The 26,592-nt window shown below is 31.1% G+C and overlaps 2 protein-coding genes and 2 pseudogenes across 4 annotated transcripts; 2 read left to right on the top strand and 2 right to left on the bottom strand.

Annotated features, from left to right (window-relative positions):
* Positions 1-6,854: 6,854 nt before the first annotated feature.
* Positions 6,855-9,660, top strand: LOC100526848 (uncharacterized). 2 transcript variants are annotated; one of them, NM_001248024.2, is made up of 3 exons: positions 6,855-6,956; positions 7,116-7,332; positions 8,908-9,660. In NM_001248024.2, the coding sequence occupies exons 2-3, from the start codon at positions 7,141-7,143 to the stop codon at positions 9,265-9,267; spliced, it is 552 nt and encodes a 183-aa protein (NP_001234953.1). In that variant the 5' UTR covers positions 6,855-6,956; positions 7,116-7,140; the 3' UTR covers positions 9,268-9,660. The 2 variants fall into 2 exon arrangements, with proteins under 2 accessions (NP_001234953.1, NP_001387322.1); NM_001400393.1 differs by having other exon boundaries at positions 6,872-7,332.
* A 725-nt stretch (positions 9,661-10,385) lies between these two features.
* LOC100778811 (2-methyl-6-phytyl-1,4-hydroquinone methyltransferase, chloroplastic-like) lies at positions 10,386-14,301 on the bottom strand (annotated as a pseudogene).
* A 5,225-nt stretch (positions 14,302-19,526) lies between these two features.
* Positions 19,527-24,245, top strand: LOC100779336 (guanine nucleotide-binding protein subunit gamma 2). 2 transcript variants are annotated; one of them, XM_003536149.5, is made up of 4 exons: positions 19,527-20,179; positions 23,862-23,914; positions 24,016-24,060; positions 24,148-24,245. In XM_003536149.5, exons 1-4 carry the CDS (start codon positions 20,045-20,047, stop codon positions 24,233-24,235), a joined length of 321 nt encoding a protein of 106 aa, XP_003536197.1. In that variant the 5' UTR covers positions 19,527-20,044; the 3' UTR covers positions 24,236-24,245. The 2 variants fall into 2 exon arrangements, with proteins under 2 accessions (XP_003536197.1, XP_014618733.1); XM_014763247.3 differs by having other exon boundaries at positions 19,533-20,179; positions 24,153-24,245.
* Positions 24,246-24,550: 305 nt separating this feature from the next.
* LOC100779870 (ADP-ribosylation factor-like protein 5) lies at positions 24,551-26,333 on the bottom strand (annotated as a pseudogene).
* Positions 26,334-26,592: the final 259 nt, after the last annotated feature.

Raw genomic sequence — 26,592 nt, forward strand, 5'->3', positions numbered from 1 at the left:
GAGTATAGCTCAATCTTAGCTGGGCTATATGTAGAACTTAGGTGATGCTAGCTAGCTAGTCTTGCAAGATTTCTTTTAAAATTTTAATTTACCGAGTCAAATTAAGTACTATATGACTTGCATTTTGTTGCCATACTCGTGGCTTTATTGTGTAAAAAAGAATCACATTGTAATTGTAATTGTTACATAGTAGTATAGTACAAATGGGGTGGGGCACGATGGTTTAAATGCGCTGAATGATTTTTTAATGTATGATGATATTTAATTTGATTAGTATAATACGGAGAAAATCTTGACAGCTGGAAGGGTTTGGTGTTTAGGGGACAAAACAAGAAGGGATTAATTCAAACTTGAAAAGGGTATGGAGTATGGAGTATGGGGAGGTGTGTAGAGTCTGCGTTCTCATCAATATCCAATTTCCACACACCACCCACCCAAAGACCACGCTAGCTGGTTGCTTTGCTTGCACCAGAAGACTGACTCAGACACTAATAAAGCTTGTCCTCGGTAAGAAACAGACTCATCCGGTAAGTATGTGAGTTTGATTTTTCCTACAGAGGTAAGAATCTTATCAATGAGTAATATGTAGAATCCAATTCAATTAAACTTAAAATAAAGAGGCCTCGGAGGGAAATAGAAATTTAATGAAGTTTTTTTTTCTTTTGCGTGTTCCTTGTGATATGGGTAATGTGTGGAGATGAGTCAGATGACAGTGTCAACGCGGTTGAGGAATGAAAATGAAAAGAAACACGCATACATACGCGTTGTTTGTGTTGTACCAAAGAAAAATGGGATGTACAACGTGTGAAGAATGTGTTACTTAGGGGTCCCCTCATTCAAGAATAGACTGACTTATGAACCTTTCTTTGGTTTGGTTTTGGTTTAATTTTCTCTGTTTTTTGTTCAAACCCATCGTTTCCCACCCCCTCCTTACTGTGTCATTTCTTAATTTTGAAGATGGGTAAGTGCGTTTTTCTTTTCTTCATTGTTTCTTAGTCTTAGTCATAGACAATAACAACAAAGTTATTTTTGGAGGACAATGATTCGTTTCTTTCTTGTTATTGGTTGGCAAAATAACTTTTGCGAGCCGACTATGTGCCTTTCGACATTTCACCGTGAAAATCTTTTGAATATTTCTTTCACAAAAGGTGCGGGCCACCTTATGAATTTAACGCAACAATAAGTCACAAATTGAATTTCGGGTGACGAAATAGAGTTTTACAAATAGGATTTGCCTTCTGTGAAGTTACCAATTCACTTTAGAGAATAAGGTTATAAATTTTAATAGTTGGTAAGAAAATATCAATTGTAGACTTGTATATATAATATAATGAATTATGAATGTATCAAAATATTAATCATTATTTTTCTTATTAACGTCTGAAATTATTTATTTTATTCCTTCTTAATTTAGAAGAGTTAAAATCCTTATAAAAGCTTGACCTTGTGAGGTGTACAAATTTTAAATGTTACATTGTATGCAGAAATTGAAACAACTAAAGAGAGTTCAACCGGGACTCAAAAATACACTAACCCTTGTTTGATTAGAGAAGAAATGAAGGAAAAATTAAAAAATTTATGTGAATAACTTCCTTTCATTTTCCACCATTCTATCAAACCAATCCTAAGTACATATTTGATAAGATGGTGACTTGAACTCACTTATATAATTTTCTGAAGCAACAAATAATTGCTTTTAGTAATTTTACAAATCATTTTGTTCTCAACGTGAATTCCTATTGTCAATCCAAATATACCAGAAATTTAATTTATTATTTAATTACTTTGAGTGAGGTGTGTTATTCACTTATTGGATCAGTGAAGTATGGCAGCTGTTGTTGAAAAACTCATACGCATATCAAATAAGTAGAAAATAAAAATTGAGTTGTATTATTTATCTATTTTTTTATATCATCTCACTTTTTCTTCTTATCTATCTATTTAGTATACAAATACAATTTCTAATAACAATGTTCGTAAAGGATCTAACAAGAGGTGTCGTACCAATGTACCAGTTGGCACTTTGAACTGTTGGGTTGGGGTCGTGGAAATTAATTAGTAGTATATTGATTATTGATTTAATATAGAGGATATAAATATGGAGTTATAGACACACTACCACATACTAATAATTGGATTTTTATTTTTGGAACATTGGATGAATTGTTTACAATATTTCTGATCCTATGCAATTGCGATTTCCATTTTCCTTTCTTCCCGGAGGGTGGAGATGTCTATGAAATACATGTGTTAGGATTTTTTTTTTGAAACGTTAAAAAAATATAATATTTTTAGAGTGTCATTTTAGAAGTTATTTATAAAAAAATATCTAACTAGTATTAAAAAATTTAAACACATTATTTATTTTTTTGGAAAGGAATTTAAACACGTTATTATGATTTTTTTTCTTTATCCACAGACAGTGAAGTCCAGTAGTCCACTATCCAAAATATGATCAAACTATTAGTTTCTTATGCTTTTAAAATACAGTCGCATATTTTAAACAATAGATACAATTAATGTCCTCAAGCAAATAGCAATGTTATAATTTAAGCTAATATTGATCCACGTCTATGAAATAGGATCACCTAGAATAAAATACAATTTGATAATTGTTGATGGTAAAAGAGTGAGCATATATTTTTTAAATCTATAGATAATGAGGTTTACAAAAGTACAAAATATAGTTCGTTAGTTACTTGCGATCAAATAAAATATCTTTGTGAATCCAGTAGTCTCGGCGTGGATATACTGCCTTTGATCAGAATAAACAAATAAATTTGTAAGAATATAAGTTAGGTTAAGTGATCTAAACATTATTAATCAATATCATCCTATAGGTTATAGGTTAAAATGTAATTTTTGATTTCTCATTTTTTAAAATTTATGTTTCTAGTTTTTCTATTTTCTAATAGAGTCATTTCATTTTCACTTTAAAAAATTTTACGATTTTAATTCCTCATTTTTTAATTAAAACATTTTGTTTTCTATTTTTAAAATATTCTCAATTTTAATCATATTTTAAATGTTGATATGTGTATAACATAAACATTGACTAATAATTATTTGTTTATTATATATATAAATATTTTTTAAAATTTATTATAAAATAATTAAATAAGTATACAATGGAGAAGTTTAGAATTGATCAACGGGACTAAAATTGATTTTTTAAAAATGAGAAATAAAATGTGTCAACTAAAAATAAAAGGACTAAAATTATAGATTTTTTAAAAAAAAAACAAAATGTTTTAATTAAAAAATAAGAGATTAAAACCACGTATTTAAAAAAAAATAAAAGAACGGAAGTTATACATTTTAAGCTATATATTATAGACTCATAGTAGTAATAATCTATCCATCAAATCATCATCCAAAAAATTTATCCATTAAATCTATATTTTCTCTTATAACTAAAATAGCTTGGGCAACCGAAAAAATCTAGTTTAGTTGACTAAATGAGACACATGTATTATTATAAATCTCTCATTATATGTTTTCAATTCCTATGACTTAAAAAAACTTCGACCTCCCAATTTACAAAATTATTTAGAAAAAATTACATTGAAATCTTTCGGTAGTCGTTTTGCATTTATGTCAAGATATGAGCTATGTAGCATAAGTATATGTACAAATGAGTTTGTGTTTTAAAAGTAAAAATAATTTGCAAAATGAGGGAATTGTTTAAGTAGTTCAAAAGATAGGGGACATTAGTAGTGTAATTCTTTTATGAATTGAATGATGATGTAATTTTATATTCTTATTTAATTATAAATTATTTTTTATATTTAGACTTTTAAAATATAATTTTTAAAAGTTAAAAAGTTTAACATATATAATATTTTATGATTGAATGAGAATGTAAAATTATTTTTATAATGTACGTATAATTTTTTTATTGTATGTATAGATTTTCCAAACTTCAAGAAATGCCATTGAAACTTATTTTCTGATTAATGTTAGTATCTTAAAAAAAAACAGCTTGCATGCATGAAACTAGCTAATAGAACAGCAAGTTTGATATATTCGATGGATGGGAATTTAATTATGTGTCCCCTGACACGATTACTGTGTTAATGCCAATGAAGATACGATGATATTAACATTAGAAGAGAATGAAATCAAGTACGTAAGAGATTCAGATTCAGAAATACTATAATGGCCATTAACAATTCAGGAGTTACGCTTCTATAATTAATCAGGTGGTACGTGACTGGCATGTTTGTTATTGCATTAGCTGGACAATGGCTGTAATGCATATATTAGTCTTTCCAAAAAGTGGGAGATCAAATCCTTTAAAATCAAGCCAATGAATTTATAGCATACCCAGGAATCAGGATTCACTAATAAAGGAGTATCAAATAAATTTCATAGACAACTAAATTGTCATAGAATGTGTATAGTTGAGTTGATAACATAGATAAGTTTATAGAAAAGAATTTGAATCTGATTTCCATAAGATATACTTTCAGAAAAAAAATAATCAACTTTAAATATGATTAAGTTTTAATTGATAATTAATCTTATAACTGATCTAAAGAATCAAAGTTTCTGAGATACTTAATGTACTACTAAATTGTGTTAGATTAGCCATTCAACAACATTGAATATTAATGAGCCGTGAAAGTGACATTAACGTTTAATATATGTCTCAGAAAGTAGAAAACACTGAAAACTAACACACCCAATATTGCTAAGGAGGAGAAAAAAATCACACATTCAAAATAATTATTGAAATTGAACTCTCCCAGGCCAAACAAAGTCCTTTTAATTATAGTTTTGGAGTTAGTGACATGAAAATTAGAATTTAATCAAAATGTAACGATAATGTAACAATTTAGGTTTTTTTTTACTGCTAAAGATTTGCTGCTCTATTTAAAAGAATGATGCATATAATAAGAGTATTGATTTTATAATTGTTACTTTAATAATTTTTAATTATTTATAATATAAAAATATTTATCTAAGGTAACAATGAATCAAAATTAGAATGATTAGTTTAATTCCTAAATTTGTGAGGTGATATTAGATTAGTCTCTAGATCTAAGGAAATAATAAAAAATAAAAAAAACTCTAAAAGTTGATCGGATTAGATGCTAGTGCGACACACTAAGTGTCACACAGGAATCTATATTTCCATTTAACAAGACTAAATTGAATGTTTTCTATGTGTAAAGATAAAAGGCATTAAAATATACTATTGGGAAGGGGTAAAGGATAAATTTTTTAAATATGATTAAACTCCAATAAAAAAATTAATTTCATAGTTAATTTAAATGCTAGAAAACCTAAGATCGATAGTACTAAACCCACCCCCCCCCCCCCCCCCCCAAAAAAAATAAAGAATTAAAAACTAAATAACTAAATTGAATGAAATGTTGTCATATTTTTTTAAACTTTCCTTTGAATTCGTAGCCATCTTCCGTGAGCCATATTTAGAAAAAGAAAAACAAAATCTTACGTGAGCCCTTACCCCACCTCCCTGTTTTACCACGTACCCTTTTCTTCCTTCATCCCCAACCTTTTTATTTATTTATTTTTGTTCATAATCCCAAAGCCCTAGTGTTTGTTGTAACACCCGTATTTTTAATTTACGATTAAAGATAGAAAACAATTATAAGAAAAAAAAAATACATTAGTATTCCTAAAATTAAAACTTAATTAAAAATATGTATAATTTTCCTATGTCAGTTTCAATTGAGACTGCTGCAAACTGTTAATGCAAGAGTTCACTGTTGAGCCATAAAATATGATTACTCTACATTTTACAATGAAAAACAAATCTCTCGAAGAATTTAGGTTCATTAAAGGATTTAACCATTTTAACATATGTTTTTTATACACATGAACTTTAGAATTGAAATTTTAACCACATAGTTATAGAATATAATTATCTATCCATCTTATCACATCATATTAATATTTAACAAAAAGATATAATATGTTGGTATAAACAGGAGAAGTGCTACTTTCATTAGTATATTTTTAAAAAGGAGATTAGTCTTTCAAATATGAGCATAAAAAGTTAAAAACAAATATACTCTAACGTCTTGTTCAAATATTATCAAATGTAATCTTTATTTTCTAGCTGATAATTTTAAAAAAAAATACACAACACATGGCATAAAACTGTATCAACTTAGCAAACATATTGTTAATTCAAATATAACCAAAATCAATCCCCTTAAATAAGGTCTTAGTATTTAAGTAAAATTAAACATAAAAATTACAAACTGTAGTTGGACTGGGCTAGAAAACAATGGCACTTGCTATTTACAATCATTTTTTCTAAGCACACCCATCCCTTCTTTTTATATTTTAATTATCCATTATAATTTTTTCCTTAACATATAGATATTCCAAAAATATATTTCTAGAACTATGAGTTTGTATGAAAAATTATATTCAAAACTTGAATTTTGTTATTGTATAATAAAAAAGTGTTATTGACATGAGGAAGATAAATATATAATTTTTTTATGTAAAAATGTGATAAGTGATAATTCTTAAAAAAGAATTTAAATCATTAGTAAGTTTGTTTACATTTTTTTAAAAGTATTTTTTCTAAAAGGTTTGGTTTTTTTACAGAAAAAGTGATATTTTAAAAAGAAACATGATTTTTTTTAATAAAAAAATATTTTTAAATAGTTTAGACAAACACATAAAAAAATAGAAAATTGCTTATCTATAAAAAATACTGTATTTTTTTTTAAAAAATAACTTAAACAAAGAGGCCCAATAAATAAAAGATTAAAATTTTGCTTACAGCTGACGTGTCCGGCCACTAACACTCTTTCATACGAGGAAGGAAGCCTCAATGTTTTGTTTATTAATTCTGAAAAGTAGTAAAAAATACAACAAAACAAAAATTGAAAAATTCCAAGTTGGGGTTCTCACGATTTCGATTAACCCTTTCTCCCACAAACTCCGATTCTTCTTGTAAACAGCGGTGCCAGGTTCGATCTTTGCGTTCGTCATGTTTCTTGCACGTTTCATCGATCTGCTAACTTGACATTTGATCCGACGCAAGCTCGTTGCTTTTTTTTATTGGAAATCAGATTTTCAGATACCCTTTTGTGTTCCCAATTAATGGATTTTGTCTGGTGATTGTATAGGTGTTAATCTAGAAGTTGATATAGGATGGGGGCAATGATGTCGAGGTTCTGGTTCATGTTATTCCCTGCAAAAGAGTATAAGATTGTTGTTGTTGGATTGGATAACGCTGGAAAAACCACTACCCTTTATAAATTGCATCTGGGTGAGGTTGTAACAACCAATCCTACTGTTGGTAGCAACGTCGAAGAGCTCGTCTACAAGAATATACGATTTGAGGTCCCTTCACTTATCACTTTACTACTTTATTTATTCATTCATTATGTTTTAAGGTGTTGATCTTGCTTCAAGGGTTTAATGTTACCTGTATTTGTTGCCGAATATATGTACGATATGAGGACTTGTCTTGTATTAGTCTTTATTAGCAATAGTAGGCTCTAAGATGTTAATTTTATCAGCACTCAAATTTAATTTTAGAACTTCCGACAATCGTAAAACATACATAACGTAGTTTTTGAGTTCTGCCTTAATGTTTGTTAGGTTTTGATGAAAATTGTATTTTCGTGGTCCTTGGACCAGACATGAAACTTTGTCCTGGACATTGTTTACCTGTCTTGGATGAGAATGAATGTTCTTGATTTTGTAAATATGATTTTGGTTAAAAATGATTTTGGTAAAGGTAATGTTCAAACTTCAAACATGTTGATAAATGCCTGATTGGATAAACCTCATCATATGCCTGCTCAATGGTAATTACAAAATCAACATGCTCTCATCCATCCTATTTGTGTATAATTACCACTTTTATATGTGCAAGTATACAACAACAAAGTCCTTTCCCATTAAATTGGCATTGGGTCAGCTACTTGGACCATATAAGGCCATAAAGTTTTGTCATGTATTAAGTGCAAAGTAGGTCGTTTACTTGTAGATGTCTCCCAATTGGGTTTGACAAGTTTATCTTCAGTCTCCCTTGAACTATTAGACTATCTTCCATCGGCCATTCTTCCTTACTGCCCTACTGTAGGTCTTCCCCACATATGTCCAAATCATCCAAGACAAAAGTTTTACCATTTTTTCTACAATGGGAGCTACCCCAACTTTCTCTCTAATGACTGTATTCCTAATTCTATCTTGTCTTGTGTAACTACTCATCCATCGCATTATTCTCATTTTTTGGCAATATTAAACTTGCTCATTCATCCTAATAATGATATATAAATGCTATTAAATTATGGAGATCATGGTTTTTTTATTCACTGCAAAAGTGACATGTCAAAACTGTGATTTGGACTGCAAAATTGATTCTTCACAATTTTGCCAAACATGTTAGCCCAATAAACGAAGTTTGTTTGTATACACTGAGCAAGCTTTTTAGGACGCAAATGGTTTTTGAAATACAGGCTAATGCTTGGCTACCCTTGATTCTCTACAACTCCAACCACAATTTTAGCATTCGATGTTATATGTTAGGCTTCTGTATGAACATGGGATAATCACATTAATATATTCTTTACTTTGTCTTGGTAACAAGTGTTTTTTGGAGAGCACAATTGCATCAATCAATTCACGTGGCTGAGCTCACCTACAAAGAAAATACTTGATCATTTTTTTTGTGAGAAAACAGGGAGGGTGCCAGATGTTGGTAGAATTTATTTCTATTTCTTTAGACTTTGGTGTAGGCAGACATTTTAAACCTTTTTGAGTCCTTTGTTTGCTTCCTGGTGAAAGGATGGGTCTGGTTTGCATAGAAATCCACATGAATGTTTTTAACAACATTTGATATTGAATATTTCTAAGCTTTACCACTGTGCAGGTTGAAGCATTACTCACTCCACTTATCATTCATTTCAGGTCTGGGATCTTGGTGGACAAGAAAGACTGAGGACATCATGGGCAACATATTACCGAGGAACTCATGCTGTTATTGCGGTGATAGACAGCAGTGATAGAGCCAGGATCTCTATCATAAAGGATGAACTTTTTAGGTTGCTGGGGCATGAAGATTTACAACATTCTGTCATTCTTGTCTTTGCTAATAAACAAGATATCAAGGATGCTATGACTCCTGCTGAGATCACTGATGCACTCTCACTTCACAGCATCAAGGATCATGATTGGCATATACAAGCTTGCTGTGCTCTCTCAGGAGAAGGGCTGTATGATGGTCTTGGATGGATTGCCCAGCGAGTAACTGGCAAAGCCCCAACATGATGTTGTGCTGCTGGAAACCTGGGATGAGATTCATTTTTATTGTGTTGAATTTATATGACAAAGGACAAAACTCTATGTATCATTTATACTTCAAAGAGTCAAGCAAAGATAATGTGTTTGATTTGCTATGAAGAAAAAGATTATTCAATAATCTGATTAACACATTTTTTTATCCTTAGATCAAGTTTATTATTCAAGTAAGATGAAAGCATAAGAGGAGTGAATTTTAATCATATTTGAATGATTAAGATTAGAATTATTTAAAACAATTTTGATCATTCAGATATAGTTGTCTACTTTTTTCGTCTTATTTTCATGAGATACTCTACATGTGAGTGTGTGTGTGTGTGTGTTTGATGGAAGTTACTTTAATATTAGAAAATCATTCATGTTACTGTTTGGTTTGAAAACTTTGTAAAAATATAAAGAATTTATCCAAGTTTTGTATATTTCTTGATTGCTATAACAAGAAGCTTATGTACTGCACCTTCTGTGCAGTCACCAGTTGATGCAATGAACGATTGCATTTAGCTTACAATGATGTAATTTACAAGGTACAAAACGGCAACATGTAAATGAATTTAAGCTAATCAATTATGATCAGGAGTCATGTTAACCGACTCTAGAAACTAAGTATTTGTTAAATACTGATCTCCTCTTTCAGTAGAAAATGGATTCTGCATATAAATGTTACATAAAAATGTTCTTTGTTTTTATAGAAAAAAATGACCCTGATACGGAAGAGTCTCCGAAAGTAAAGACTTCGGGATCACATGCTCTAGACAATAAAAAATTTGTTTTCAAAATTATTCAATTCATATGGGTTTCGTTCAAAGATTTTTATTTTAAAGAAAAACACTTTCCCTGGAAAAATAAGAAGTGTGAGATAAGAATGGAAATGTCTATCACAAGAGCGGTTCTCTAAACAAATATTAAATTCATGGTTTACACTAATACCGATGAAAGAGATCCAAGTTCACTTTTAAAATTGACTTAAGCAAAAGCTAATGTGATTCTGCAATAATCAGAATTATTTTTAAGACCGTGTAAATGAAAATTAAAAAAGAAACTCATCAAAACACATTTCTGTTTTTTGGAGGTCACCAAAACTTAATTATGTTAAAATAATTGTTTTTTAACGTAGTCATCACTCTGTCTTCAGTGTCTTATCCGTAGGCAAAAAGAGCACACTATTTTGTTTGATTCCTCCAGACAATGCTGAGGCAACCTGGCACATTGTGTATAGTTGTCTACTAAAGGCTTAGCATGTTCACATATTATATACATATCAAATTTGGCATATCTGCTATAAGCTAGCTAGTGGCACAAGGCAAAACGGTTTAGATGCAGATATGTCAACTCTTCCCTAATAAGTTGACAAGACGGAAAAATGCAAGAAAGAATCATATGTTACCATCATAGTTATTTTAGAGATGTACAAGTCCAAATCCTACCCCAACTTCATTTTCCAATCTTAGATGGGTATGCCCTTTGGAATAATTTTGTCCTTGATCCACATGTAAACTGAAACTAGTACATAGTAAGTAGCTGCAATTGTACCAAGAATGAACCGCGAGAGAAGCAACAAGGGAATTACTGGCTTCTTTACATCCTCTGTCTTAGGACCAAGCTGCATAAAGACATAATCACACTTCAAAATTGCACTAAACAAAAAAAAAATAGAGAAAACAAGCTCCAAAACAAAGTATATTACACTCTTGGTGAACATTGTCTTATACAGTATTCTTTGACAAAAAGTATACGGTGGAATTATGGAGATATAACGTTGGTTGGATGGTTAAAGAAAAATGAAAAAGTCACATGTTTAATAATTCTTCTGTTAATAAAAATTAACAAACTAATAATTAATATTTATTGATAAAAAATTATGGTGGATTTATGGACGTAATGCTGGCTGCTAAAGAAACTGTATCTAACAACGAAAATCTCAGAGCTACATAGTTAGCCACCTAAAGTAATATGCATAAGGGAGTGTTTAGAAGAGTTTGTAGACAGCTTATTTGAACTTGTAAAATAACTTGTAATTTCAACAAGTTTTTTTTTTTATGTAACTTATCAAAATGCTTATTTTAATAAGTTTTGTGGTAAAATTTTAAAACGCAAAAATAATACTTTATTAAATAAACATTTAATTAAAGTGTATATCCAAGCGCACCAAAGTCATTGGCTCATTGCTTCACATTGTTTACCTAACACCCTTAATTTGGCCCCATAATATTCATTGAGAGAATCAAATTGATTCCCTCAGGTAATAGTGTAATACTCTGAAGTCTGAACTGTTAAAACATAGGGTTGCTTTCTCAGTTAATTAATTGTCCTTTTCTATCCATCCACATTTAGAGACTGTTCCTTCCCTTTCAGTTGTTGCTTCTACAAGACTAGATAATATAGAAGGGCAGCGCAAAAGCAGCTGCGACACACAACAAAAGTTCAACACAAAAACAACAACTCTTGATGAATGGTGACTTCACACCTGTATTTCCGATATATACCCATCATTGCAAACTGAAAAGGTTTCAAGTGACTAGGCAATGTTTCTTTTCCAAAAAAAATCTTCTGGTTTTTACTTAGCTCCGTACACAAAATAGCATTCAAAATCCCAATCCAACTAAAAGTAAGCATTGTTCTGGTTAAAGGAGAAAGCAAGCAACCAAGTCCTTCCAAAGACTAACAACTTCTAAACAAACATGTATGCCTACTTCTAAACCAATTCTTTTCAACAAAGGTTCTATTTTTAACTCTAAGAAGCATCTTAGGCAAAAGTTCAAGTCTCCAGTCAACAATACACTTAATCCATTTCAATATAACCGTGAATCTCATTTTTCTGGTGTACAAGATAATTATTCTCCTAGGTACATTTTTCTTGGTGTGCAACATAATCCTACTGTGAGGACAATATAATAAAAAAGTTCACAACAAGGATCTGAGCATGGTAATTGTGTTTAGAAGGAAAATTTTACATTACCTTGAGGGGAGAGTCCCCAGACAAAGGTTTGATTCCAGTCACAGAACAACCCATGTTGAGGCCATGTCGTGTTACGCCACGATACCATTTTGGACCTATCCTTTTCAACTTGATATTTCTGAAATCAGCCTTTTAAACCATTCAAGATACTCTTCCTCTTTGGGGAAGTTCATCCACATGTCTGCAAAGAATCTGGATAACCAAAAAGTTGGGTATACAGGACCTATGATACATGCTTTGCCTCTTATTTTCAGCACTCTGTATGCTTCCTTAATGCCACGCTGTGGGTCAGGCCAGTATTCAATACTGAACAACATAATCATATAACATGAGCCATTTTGTAAAAGATGCTAACATGCTATCATGAAGAGTGAGACTAGTTTTTTTTTTTTTTTTTGTTATTTGACTAATGATAATGAAGTCTAAGACTTAGTTATCATAAAAGATGCTAGCAATCATGATTCATGAATGAAGATTAATATTTTAATTTGTTTTATAAGACTTAGATTTAGTCATAGTCCATCTTATAAAGCCCAAGTTAGCATCAGCTATCCACTATTCTATTATAAATATCACTAAAACTAGTAACAGTTTAAATGCAAAAATTTACATTAATCTTCCCACGAGCATGACTTATATTTCCAAACTCCGAATCCATGCAAGAGAACTCATAACATTAACTTTAAACAATGAAGTTAAATGGTTTGCTATGTATAAATACTTTTATAGAAAAAAAAAAAGTTTCTCCATAAGTTAAAATAAGTTTCTCATTAATTAATTTGTAGATGTTCTTATCTTTTAGAGAAACAATAAACTTATTTTCTTTTTCTCTTATATTTTCTCTTAGAAGCGTGTTTAGAAAAATGTCAAAATTACTCACATCCATAAAGGATTATGAGAACACAACAAAGATTATATTGTAGGAAAAATAATAACAAACACAAGAATTTAACGTGGTTCAACATCTTTTACCCACGTCCACAGAATCATCTCAAAAAGTATTTCATTATTACAAAAATGATTACAAAATTATAATTTATTCCAAATAGTCTATCACTCTACAAACCCGAGTACCCTACTCAATGATTACAAGAAATGATAATACTCTCACACAAAGATATTTTTCTCTCAACAAAGTGACTTTATTTCACAATTTCTCTTATCACAATCTCTCTCTACATGTGTGTTGTTTCTTCACTAATTCTCTTCTCTATTTATAGTGAAGATTGTTACTAATTATAATTAATAAGTTCTCTTGAAAATTAAAACAAAAATAATTTTTAATGCATTCATTCAAATAAATTTTATATAATAAAATGCAATATTTCACTTTGCATTTAAATTATTTAAACATTAGTGGTAAAAATTCATTTCCCACTATGCATTAAATGTACCTTATCTTTTGACTTGGAACCCTACACCTCTAACTCACTAACACAACCAAATCTTAATTGCAGTAACAAAATTCTTTAAAAGAAAGAAATTGTCACCACATGCTACCTTCCAGCAGAAATATATGATCGGCATAATCAGTTGGAAATGGAAGATTTTCTGCATCACCCTCAATTATCTTGCATTCTTTCAAGGGTTCCTTTTGCTTGGTCTTGGCTAGATGGTGAGGGGACTGGTCAAGAATTGTAACATTCTTAGCATCCACATGCTTCACTATTCCAAGAGTGGTGAATGCAGCTCCTCCCTCAACATCCACCATTCTCACTTTACGGTCATAGACATCAGCATGCTCCAAGGCATTATCTCTCATGTCTTCAGTCCAATGCCAAGGGTTTATGACATGATCATACACAGTAGTAGCCAAAAACTTGTAGAACCAAAATGCCTCCTTGTTGAATCCAGGTTGAGAAGCAGGACTCAATGATGAGATGCTGCATCTGGGTGTCATGTATTTGTTACCATATGACACGACATTCCTCTTCAAGAAGTCACCTCTTATGAAAGTTAAGACCAACCGAGCCAAACCCAGATGGAGCTATGCCACTACCACTAATGAGCTTTGTACTTTCAGCACCACTTAGCATTAAGTAGGCCATGAAGTGACAACAACAATCAGAAAAGTTGGAGAAACACTATGGTTCAATGTGGTTTATATTATAGAAACAAGACAAGGATGGTATGGAGAGATTAAAAGTGACTTGGAAAATGGTAAGGCTTATTAAGGATTATGCAGTGAAAGATAAAGACACGGAACTTGGTGCTGCTGCAATGAATAAGTGGATATGCACCACATAACAGGAGCTTGCGCTGATCAGTTTTACCTGGCACTACTTGTTACTCTCTTGTTCTATTCATCAACGAACAGTTGCCATCGTATGAACTATGAAAGCGCAATTTCTTGGATTTTTCTTTTCTTTTCTGTTTTTGGTACAGTTAATAAGCACAGCCAATGTTTTAAATTGCTGTTACTGTTATGTCACCATGCTTGATATTGCAGAAAAATACCGATAAATGCATCTAATTTGGGAGAAATAGTACTAAAAATCGGTAAGTGGACTTATTTATGAAAAGTTTTACTTAGGTAAAATGTTTTAAATTTATGAAAAACTAAGCTTTTAACTTGATGAAATATAAAGAAAAAATTACTTACTGATTTAATTATGTTAATGGTTAACTATTTTTGTTACCAACTAGGCTAAAATCCAATATGTGTGATAGTTCTCACAAACCCAAATATAATTGAGAGCGAAAGACTCGTTATTTGATTGTGTTTGAACCTCAATTTTTATCTCATTTTGTCTTATTTTTTACTTATTTTGTTTATAGAGCTCATGTGTATGTGTTAAGTGTGTACCGTTGAGTAGAAAAGACAATTAAGGAACAAAAAAACCAAAAGAGTTAGGAGAAGGAGAGATTTTAAGCATTTTTATTGAGCACGACTCGTGCTGACCTAACACGACCTGTGTTGAATTAACACTCCCATTTCTCATAGAAGGCTATGCTACCAAGCATGACCCATGCTCAGCCAACACGACCATGCTACTCAGCATGTCTTGTGCTGACCCATCACAAGCCATGTTGAATTTCACATTAGAGTTTATTTTGCACTTTATAAATAGAATTTTAGATGGCCTTTTAGGTTACACTTTGTTTTATTTACGAACAACAAGAACTTTTGAGATGAGAATTGCATCAGGAAACAATGGAAGTCCTAATTTGTAAAGGTTTCAATCTTTTTTATTTCGAATGCATATTGTATGTTGTTTGACTTTTCTATGACCATGGTTCGCTAAACCATTTAGGCCTCAAATTGTGATTAGTTGTATTGTGTACCCTAATTTCTCTTTTAATGAAAGTTCTTTGATGTTATTCAAATGATTGTGTTTTTTTACGGCTTTCTATTTTATGTTAGAATTGATCACTCTAATTCTTAGTCAATTGCATGTCAATGACCATCTACTAATAATTCACTAAAATGTAAAATGATAGGGATTATAAAACTTGCATGACCAAACTGGTGGCATGAACCTCCTTTATACAAATCTCTCTAATGTTTATCCTTAACAGTAAATTGAATCCCAAATGATCAATATAAGGTTAATTTAGGGGGAAGAGTATTCTAAGACTTTAACCATTGGCTGACAATTAAATTAAGAAGTTCTAGGCAATTATTTGATAACTGGGATATTTGAATTGAATTAGAAATTAGTAGAAAATGGTACATGCAAAATCATAATATGAGTCTTCACCATTCATACATATCTCTTCTTGTTTTGTTGTATGTCTCTAATTTTATTTTTTTGAATGCAAACATAAACATTTCCTAACTCAAAATAAAAATTTAAAATTATTTAATTTATGTAATTTAGATTAATTAAAAATACAACTAGTCTCTATGGTACTAGATTATTATACTAAGAAAATATACAATTATGCATAAGTGGCCTTAGACCCTGCTCCAATAAAGTCGACTAGCTTTGAATTTTGATACTTATATAAGTACATTAACATTATCATAATAGGTATGTATGAGTGTGTTCGTTTGGAGAAAAAAGAAAGTAAAAGATGAGAGAAATAAACATGATATCCACATTATTGTATTCTATTTTAATTTAAAAAAATTATCTTAATTTATTTTTTATTTTTTATTTCACTCTATCGAATTAGATCTTAATATTATATTTTTTTATAAAAAAAATACTACCACTACTAAAGAGAAAGGGGCAAGCAGGCAACAGATCCATTGTTTTACATTTTTATAAGCTTTTAGAAAAATAAATCAGATGAAGATGATATATATAGTATTTATTTTTTCAAAAGCTAATGAAAGAAAAGGAAATGGAGAGAAACAACCGTATGAATAACAATTTTTTCAAACAGTATTTATGATTTTACATAAAGCAAAAAGGAAGATAGAAAGTGTGCAATTTGCAGCAACGTGCCAAGGTAAAATACTGAAGAAAAAACTGTCTTGTAAGGAAATTAATGATTTCAAGTTACATGAACAGTTAACAGAAGGTGTCCCACATACCACATTCAAGTGTGATAGTTAAGACTACATAGTATTGGTGATGAGGACGATGGTAGCGTAGACCAAGCCAATCACAACGAAGATGAAGGCTTTAATTCAAGAAAGGCTACAATTGTTTGACTCTATAAATAATGACACAGACTTAATTAACAATTTAATTGGATATGCTATGCTTTCCTCTTTCACCTAATTAATGCTATGTTGTTAAGATTAGTAAGCGTCACGCCTGGTTTTTCTCAGTTGACCATGAAGAGGACCACATTGCCCACTTCACACGCCATGGACTCCCCATCGTATGGCAACTAATCTCCCTCCTTTTTTTTTTCTTTTTTTTAAGTGTTGGACTTCAAACTTTTTAATATTACATTTGTTATTTATTTCACTTTTTTTAATAGGATAAAAAAATTTGTAATTAAATTTTTTTTGTCATGTTTATAATATGAATAGAACATATTTTATTCATTTGTTTCGATAAATCTAGTTGTAACAAATTTGATTATACCAAATAATTATAGCTAGAAATTAATTTACAGGAAATAATTGTAACTCAGACTATTATAATAAATCTCATTGAATAATATCTTATTTTTAATTTGTATTAATTTATTTTAAAATATTATGTTGATGATATTAAATTAATCAATTTTACTACTTTCATACATTTGATAATATTGTATTAATTATATTGGATATTTGGATGACTCATAATATAAAATAATAATTCTAAAAAAAAAGGATCAAATTTAAATGAATAATTCATTGGTCAGAACCAAATCAAACTGTTCATGAATAGATTGGATTTTAAAAAAATTGTGAAAATCGAATCGATCAAATTTGATTTGATTAAGTCTCAAATGTGATCAAAATCGATTTGAACTTATTAGTGAACATCCCGACAAACAACATTAACATTACACTTTTAACATTGAATGAAATTTTTATAAAATTTATCATATAAAAAATAAGAACTGCATTATTTACTCATTTCTAAATAAATTTATTCAATATAATTATGCTTAGGAAAAGTTTAAATATGTAAAAAGCAAAAATATTGTATAAACCTATCCAGTCAAAATACACATAAAAGATCCATTCAAATTGTATGTGGCACTATCCAATTGGTGGGATTTAGTACAAGGGCAACTTCTTGGTAAATTAATGTCCTTTTACCGTACCACTTGCAAGGTGGAAATTCAAACAGTATAGTAGTAACAGGGTATAACGGACGAAGGACAGACAAAAACAGAGATTTAATTCTTACGGATAAAATATGATATTTTATGATTGATTGACACTAATTAATGCAGTTAGAAAGATTACACACAAAGATAAGTTTCCTTTGTGTGGTAAGTTAGAGGTGAGAGTGTCACTTTTCAATATTCATTTTTTTTTTCAATCCTCAAGAACATATTTTTATTGTGTTATTTTTTTTAGGTAAAAGAGTGAAAAATTATAATTCAAGATATTTTAATCTTTTTTTATTACCCTATTATTCATATAAAATATTTATTAATTTTATTAATAACTAATATTTATTAAAAAAATTGTCTGTCATTTTTTTTGAAGTTTTTTTTCTTTCAACCATTTTTTTATTGATAAAACTCATCAAAAACTTACTTTAAGGATACAAATTTTGTTGCACACATACTAATAACATAGCATTAGTCAAGATATTTTAATCTACTCTCTTGTTCCCATTTCTTTTGATGTTTAAGTTTATTGAACATGGGTTAAAAAAATATTTAATAGGACTACAATATTGTTATATTTGGACTAAAATGTCCTAATTTAGTACATTGATCTTTGATTCTTGTACCACTAGTAATGACTATTAAATAAGAGTATATTTGAGGAAAAAAACATTAATTATACTTCCAAATTCAAAAACATCAATTGTTTTGAAAAAATAAAGACTCAAAGCATTGAAAAAAAAAGGGAAAGAAGGAGTATAATATAAGAGTAGATATTTTTGTGATGAGTAGTGTTGTATTTTCATTTAATTTTTTTTCTATGCTATGGAAGAGTATTAAAAGAAATATAATAAAATGGTGTTTGAAATATGATTTTGAATTTTTACTTTTTTTAAAGCAAATGGATTTACCTGTTTTGTGTTGCAAAAATCCGGGTTCAAAATTAAAATACCTTGGATTTGAGATCGTTTGGTATACGAGAAATTAAAGAGAAACCATAAAAAAAAAAGAACATAAACAAAGGAGAAGTAAGAAATTATATGTGATTTGTCGGATGTAAATAAAAGAGAAAAAAAAATAAAAAGATAAACAAAGGAAAAGTTAAAATACCTTGTATTTGAGATCGTTTGGTATATGAGAAATTAAAGAGAAAAAAAATAAATAAAGGAGAAGTAAGAAATTATATGTCCCAATGATTGACTGAGAATCAATTATCACAATTTTTATTAAATGATAATCTTTTATTTTTTAAAGAAAGATGATTGTTTTTCTTTAACAATCCAATCTTTATCTTAAAAATTAATTTCAAAAACATTTTTTTAGTTTGTTTTCTATTTATTTTCTTATTTTTAAATTAAATACTATTTTTATTTATTTTATTTTTCTCTTATATATTTTCATTTACTCTATTTGTTTTCGTACTTACAAAATAGACAGCTAATCTATCTATCCTTAAAAACTGAAAAATCTCACTTGTCCAATCCCAATATGAAGAGAAAAATGGAAATTGGAAAGCAAAAGTAACATGTTTGCTTGTTGGCATAAAATAAAATAAAACCAAATCATATTAGGCAGTGAGAGAGCGAAACGGCCACAGTAAACAGAGTGTAAACACTGTCACCGCGTGACACTGCTCAAAAATCAAAACATAATCTCAAAGTCAGAAAGTAAGAGAGAAAAAGTATTTTTTGGAAAGAATGAGAAACTCGAAAGAAAACCAGCTTTGTTGTTAATGTCTTCGAATTCCAACACCACCCAAAAACGACAACTTCCACTTCAACACTTGAAGCCAAATTTTTTTTTCAAACTCCAAACACCCCCTCCTCTCTCTCTCTCTCTCTCTCTCTCTCTCTCTCTTATATGCTTTCTTTCTTCACCAAACACAACACCCTTGTGATCTGTCTGTCTCTGCGTTTTCAGTACGCATAGATCCTGCTCTATTGTTTTCTGAACCCACTCTTCCACTTTCAATTCCTTAGCCAACACTTGATTATGGGGTCCATCAAAGATTTCTTCTTCAATGCACTCTAACTTAATCACCTTTCTTTCATAATCATAACCAAGCTATGGATTTTAAGATTTTAGATTTTCCACTGCAACCAAATTCACTCTCGGAAAATGGAATCCGGTGGGCCTGAATCCGCAAGCCCCATGACCCACAGGGTTCAGTCTCTGTCCTCAGCAGATACAAGAGGGAAACATAGGATACATGCTGAACTCAAACGCTTGGAGCAAGAAGCACGATTCTTAGAGGTACGTACTCTTTTTTTTTCTTCTCTTAAAAATCATCATTATAATATCTTGGGGTTTTGTTCGTTGGTGGGGTGGTGATTTTTTTTTTCTGTTTGTTTGTTTATTTGTTCTTTTTTTGTGTCGTTTTTTTTTCTCTATTAGCCTTTGCTTTGCTTTTTGATTGGTGTACTTTTTTTTGTTCTTCTGAACGAGAGATGCTAAAATGAGTTTGGGAAAGGTTTTAACTTTTCTTTGTTGGTGTGTCGGTATTATCAGAGACAAATGCTATCTGTGAACCTGATGACGTTGCCTACAAATTAACAAAAAAAAAAAAATATTTGGTTGATTGCTGGTGTATTCTACTATTATTCTGTCAGCTTGATTTATGAGTTTTGTTTGTGGAAACACTGTTTAAGAAATTAATGTTCAGATTGGAGAAGTACAGTACATGTTATTGTGGTCCGTGATTCTCAACCATAGGGTGGCCTCCTTATAGTTAAAAGGGTAGTTGTTTTATTAAATGCATGGTTCTCAAAAGATACACTTACATTTACACCAATTTGGTCCTTCAAAGATTTTTGACAACCAATCAGTCCTCTGAATATTTAAATTGACATGAAAATGGTTCAAGTTGATCTCATATATAGCTAGACAAAAGAGTTGATTTTGTGTATTTTTTAATCTAAGGATTCCTAATTTGATGTTGCAAATCTTTGGAAGATCAGATTGATGTCAAGTGTATCTTTGGAGGACCAAACTGGTAGTTCAGTTATTGTTTCCCCAATGAATACATTCCAGTAATCATAATTAATGTTTTGATAAATTAATTGTTTACGCCGTTATAATGGTGTTTGAGTATGATTATCAGTTATTCTTGATGAACAAAATGCGATTTTAGCTGACAAAATTGTCTTTTGAAATATGTGTGAACATTTCAGTTAAAGATCCATCAACTACCGTTCCCAAGTCTTCGCTTGTCAACCTATCATTACAGTGGCCGAAGCTTAATGATTGATATAGTATAATTAAACTGTTGTTGTCTTTTTTACTTTAATTTGTGTCGTTTCTTGCTTACTCCTGTCGTAAGTTACGGTTTCGACAACTTTGCATTTTCATTTTGTAGGAAACTGCCAGAAAGTCCATTTAGTTGCACTCAGGCACCGTTTTTTCTTTGAGATGAATTCTAAATTTACAATTTACTTTATCACTCTTATTACTAGTGGCTACTTTATTTAAAACGGCAGTAGAATTTTAAAAATCATATGTGATTCATAATTGTAATTGTGCAAAAATGGAATATGCACCTTGACTTTTGAATGGATTTGTTGAAACTCAGCTGCTGCGTTTCAAAGGTTAGACGTTGTAAGACCTGATGAGAAGAATCACATTTGGAATATGAAAACTATAACTATTAGCTTCTTAAAATCGCATCCAAGATATGGAACCTAGCATGCTTTTAATAACTTTATCCAAGTTATCATGACTGATAACTGTCTAACAACAAATATTGCCGGTTGAAAATTTTATGAAGTTTTCTGTATTAAAATTTCAGTTGATTTTTCCAAATGTTTGTTTATGCACAAACAAATTTATCAATGTTGGTGGATAGCCAAAATTCCGCCCTATATACACACCATTATGGCATATGACGCCGCCATAGTGGGCTTCCCTTCATAGATTGCCTAAGGCAAAGGGGTTGAAAAATGTCACGTGATAGTGTTATGGCGGCACTAAGATGGTTATTTTAACAACAGTGTGCACAAATCAACTTTAGCATTTTCTGTTCATGGGAAAAAGTTAAACAAGTCGGAGAAATTTAGCTAGTCTACCTCCTTTTATATATAATTGCAATTGACATAGTTGGCTTAATATATGAATGTACCTTCTTTGTTAGGTTATTTTCTGATGACTGTTTATTGGAACTGGGGGATAATAATTTCATGAAGTAGGACATCCATTCCAAAATAAATCTTGTTGTTTGCATTTGCTTCTCATTTATCAATAGTTTATTACTTCCCTACTGTTTTGATTTACTTTGTACAGTTATAAGCAATTAAGCATCAATTACTCAAATATTTCAACCATGCTTTTGGAAATAATTGAGATTTGAGATTCCATTTCTCAACTAGCAATCTTTAAAACATGGGACAAACTACAGAGAGAATATGATTTTTCACCAAAATCCTTCCAATTCTTGGGTTCTTATTCTTTGATATGAGCCGGTGAAGGTATAGATAATGAATTGTAAGTTCTATGACAAATTAGAAACCAAAATTTGATATTTTAGATCACTTACAAGAAGGTTCTGCATATTGAATTGGGGAATGGAGAGAAGGCTCTAAGAACTTGATTTAGATTTGTTGCCTGCTTTTATCCTTACCAACCTAAAACATTCAAATTTAGGTGTGAAGGAAATTTAGAAACATCAAATTGAGGGTTTGTCAAACTGTATAGATCATTGCTAACACCTTTTTGAGCTCCTGTTCTGCTTGGTTAAGGATATGCAATTAAGCAATCATATCATTGAGTGTTCAGAGAACTAGCAAAATTCTGTGCTATTAACTTCATCGGCATCAAGGTTACTAGGAGTAATATAATGTTGCCGACATCATTCACTGTCCCCTCCTTTGGCTTTTTCGGTGATTTGCCAATGACCAATAGAGTTGATGAAGGGACGCTTCTAACTTTTTAGTGATCATTTGTCTCAAATATTATTATCTTGTTTAATAACAGTTTCATGATCTGGAATATGCTATCAAGTCCTTACCTGGTTAAGATTATTTGGTATTCATCATCTGGCCCACTTCATTCATGGAGAGGATAGAAAGAAGCAACCATTAATTTCTTAGATATATAGGTTGATTTTTTTGTTAATGCTTTAAGTGGTCAAGGTCAACTATGTAGATCTGTTCTTAAGTGGATTGCACCGTTGGACAGGGAGGATTAATTTTTATTTTTTTTACTATATACCTATGAAACTGCTTCCTTCTCTGTTTATATTATATCTCTCATAGTTGGCATAAGCTCATTGTTAGGAGTCTTGTATTGGTTTGATTATTTTCCCTCTGTATCTTAGTCTTTAGGGAGATGGGATATGAAAATTCCAAGGACTTGAAATCTCTTTCGTGCATATTTTTTGAAAGGTACAAGTTTCAAAATACCACGTGGAACTGAATATTGTTTTCTGATCAAGATGACTAGATATGGGTGAAATGGGAAGGTAATTGTAGTTGTAGCACTTGACCAAAGGGTAGTCCAATCCTCTTCCATGTGGTCTTGTTTACATTTCCCTTTTCCTTTTTCCACATTTTTTTCCCTATGGCTAGGTGTGACTGAGTTCAGGAGAGGGGTGGTAAGGCTAGGAATTAGGATGCAGGAAACGCAGCTTGCGCAGGATTCCATCCTGGGATCTAGAGCTTACAGTAAGGGATTTGTGCCATTTGATCTATGGCTGTTTGGCATGCACATTGCCTTTCAGTTTCAGTATTATTATGTTTGTATCTTCACTATTTCTGTAGGATTAAATTCCTTAGTCTTTGATGAAAATATATGGGAGGTCTAAGAAGCCATCTGGTGAGCTTTTCATAGGAAAGGCTGATTGTGGTTCTTAGGCTCTCTTATCCATGACTTGTATTTAGTTCTAGTTTTCAAATTTGGGTTGCAAGTGTTTCAATGCTCAATAGTCATTATAAAATGAATGCAGGAAGAGTTGGAACAACTTGAAAAGACGGAGAAAGCATCTACAACGTGCAAAGTGTAAGCTTAGAAGTAGAAAATGATTTGATATTGTTAATGTGTAATGTATATAATTTGTGTTGGTTTAACTTTGAATTTCCATCCGGTGTTTGTTTTGCCAGAATGCCCAGCAATGTAGAAACAAAACCTGATCCATTACTACCATCGTAAGATCTCTTATTTGAACTTCCTTTATTTATGCTGCAACCACGTGCTATCTTTGACGTGTAACAATTTTTTTGGGGGGGTGACAGAACAGTTGGTCCCCTAAGTCCTGCATGGGATCGATGGTTTGAAGGCCCCCAAGATTCTAAAAGCTGCTGTAGATGCTGGATTCTCTGATGATGATCAATGCTAATTGCCAACCCCACCCCTTCCCCCCCTTTTAATCCAATATTGGTCTAAATGAGTTTTGAAAAAATATTGTCATTGGCAAATTTTCATGAATGCTCCCTTGTGCGGATGACAATTATAGCAAATACATAGTTTTTATGTTTCAGATGACAGCTTGATTGCTGAGACGATGATTACCAACACATGATGACAATATATATATATATATATATATATATATTCCATTGCAAAGCGTGTGGAATAAGGCATTTTCACAGATCTTTGGTAAATGATATGTTTGATTACACAAAGTGAAACTGCAAGAATCTATAATCTAGCTTGGCTCTTTGAAGTATAAATGATACATATAATTTGTCGCTTATGACAAATTCAATACAAGAAAAATGAATTTCATTCTAAGTTTTCAGCAACCTAACATCATCTTGGTGTGTTGCCGGTTACTCTCTGGGCAATCCATCCCAGACCATCATACAACCCTTCTCCTAAGAGGGCACAACAAGTTTGTATGTGCCAATCATGATCCTTGATGCTGTGAAGTGAGAGTGCATCAGTGATCTCAGCAGGAGTCATAGCATCCTTGATATCTTGTTTATTAGCAAAGACAAGAATGACAGAATGTTGTAAATCTTCATGCCCCAGCAACCTAAAAAGTTCATCCTTTATGATAGTGATCCTGGTTCTATCACTGCTGTCTATCACCGCAATAACAGCATTTGTCCCTCAGCAATATGTTGACCATGATGTCCTCAGTCTTTCTTGTCCACCAAGATCCCAAACCTGAAATGAATGATAAAGTGTAATGAGTAATGTCTTAATCCTTCACTACAGTAAAGCTTCCAAATATTCATACCTAATGTAGTTTAAAAACAAGTATGGATTGTTAATGGAAAAAGGGGAAAAATAATTATCTAGCAACCCAGATAAGGGAAGTAGAACGATGTTTTCAACTTCAGACATCTCTTCCCCCCTTCCCATACTGCATTTGGTTCAAAGGAGAGGGAAGTAGAGATGGGAATTCCCTTGTTTGGTTTGCAAGAGAAAGCAAGGGAAAATACGAATAGTATACTGTTATAAATATTAATAGAGAAAATTGGATATAAAAATAATATCTCTAAGCAATCTTGATTAGCATAGTTCAACAATTATTAATAATTTACTAACCATAACACAGTAGCATTTGTTTACTATGACAAAGCGAAGGGTCCAAGACTAAGTTCATACAGAAACGCCTAGGATTCAACATCAGATGCAAATTGAAGGTTGGAAATGTCGAGAATCAAGGTTAGCCAAGCATTTTAAAAAAATAGACACACAAGTAAACAATGTCCAAGACTAAGTAGGGGGTCTAGTCTAATAAGGGCCAAAGGGTGCTGTTTCGGACATTACTTTGATTAGACTAATGAAAGATTAAGAATAGACAAGTCCTCGTACTCATACATACATATTCAGCAACAAATAAATATAACATTAAACCCTTGAAGCAAGATTAACACATTAAAACAAAATATATCAATAAATAAAGTAGTAAAGTGATAATAGTAACCTCAAATCTTATATTTTTGTAGACGAGCTCTTACACGTTGCTACCTACAGTAGGGTTGGTTGTGACAACCTCACCCAAGTGCAATTTATAAAGGGTTGTGGTCTTTCCCGCGTTGTCCAATCCAACTACCACAATCTTATACTCCTTTGCAGGGAATAACATAAACCAGAACCTCGATATCATTGCTCCCATCCTTTATCTGCTTCTGAATTAATCACCTAAACAATCAGCAGACCAAACCCATTAATTAGGAACATAAAGGGTATATTAAAACCTGACTTTTAACCAAAAAAGCATCGAGCTTGCGTTGAATCAGAATGTCAAGTTTGCATATTGATAAAATGAGCAAAAAACGTGAAGAACGATTCTATCGAACCTGACACCGTTGTTTCTGATTAGATTGTAAAGAGAATTGGAGTTGTTTGCTGTGTGAATTGGAACCGTTGAATTGAAAGGAACCCCAGTTTCCGATTTGGGAACGAATTTACAATTTTGATTTGGATATCCATGGAGCAAAGGAACTACGTCTTGAACTTTAGAATGACGTGGAGCGCATTGATGTCGCTGCCACGTAGAAAACTTTAATTATTTATTCAACAATTTTCGTTTGGTGCAACCAAACACACACACAAAAAATATCATTTTCTTATTTATGTTCTAATTTGTAGTTTAAATTTAATGGTTTTATTATAAATTTTATCCTCATATACTTTTTTATGCGTGATTTATTCAACTTTTAATTTCATAAAATACATCTTGTTTAAAAAAATTAAGCAAAAGTAAATATAACATTCTTTTAAGA

Source organism: Glycine max, chromosome 10 (assembly GCF_000004515.6).
Source record: "Glycine max cultivar Williams 82 chromosome 10, Glycine_max_v4.0, whole genome shotgun sequence".
In the NCBI taxonomy this organism is placed as follows: Eukaryota; Viridiplantae; Streptophyta; class Magnoliopsida; order Fabales; family Fabaceae; genus Glycine; species Glycine max.

Coding starts and splice junctions, on each gene's coding strand:
- LOC100526848 (NM_001248024.2), top strand. CDS start 7,141: ATGGGGGCAATGATGTCGAGGTTCTGGTTCATGTTATTCCCTGCAAAA. Junction 7,333..8,907: donor ACAAGAATATACGATTTGAG/GTCCCTTCACTT, acceptor CATTCATTTCAG/GTCTGGGATCTTGGTGGACA.
- LOC100779336 (XM_003536149.5), top strand. CDS start 20,045: ATGGAATCCGGTGGGCCTGAATCCGCAAGCCCCATGACCCACAGGGTT. Junction 23,915..24,015: donor GCATCTACAACGTGCAAAGT/GTAAGCTTAGAA, acceptor TTGTTTTGCCAG/AATGCCCAGCAATGTAGAAA. Junction 24,061..24,147: donor CCTGATCCATTACTACCATC/GTAAGATCTCTT, acceptor GGGGGGTGACAG/AACAGTTGGTCCCCTAAGTC.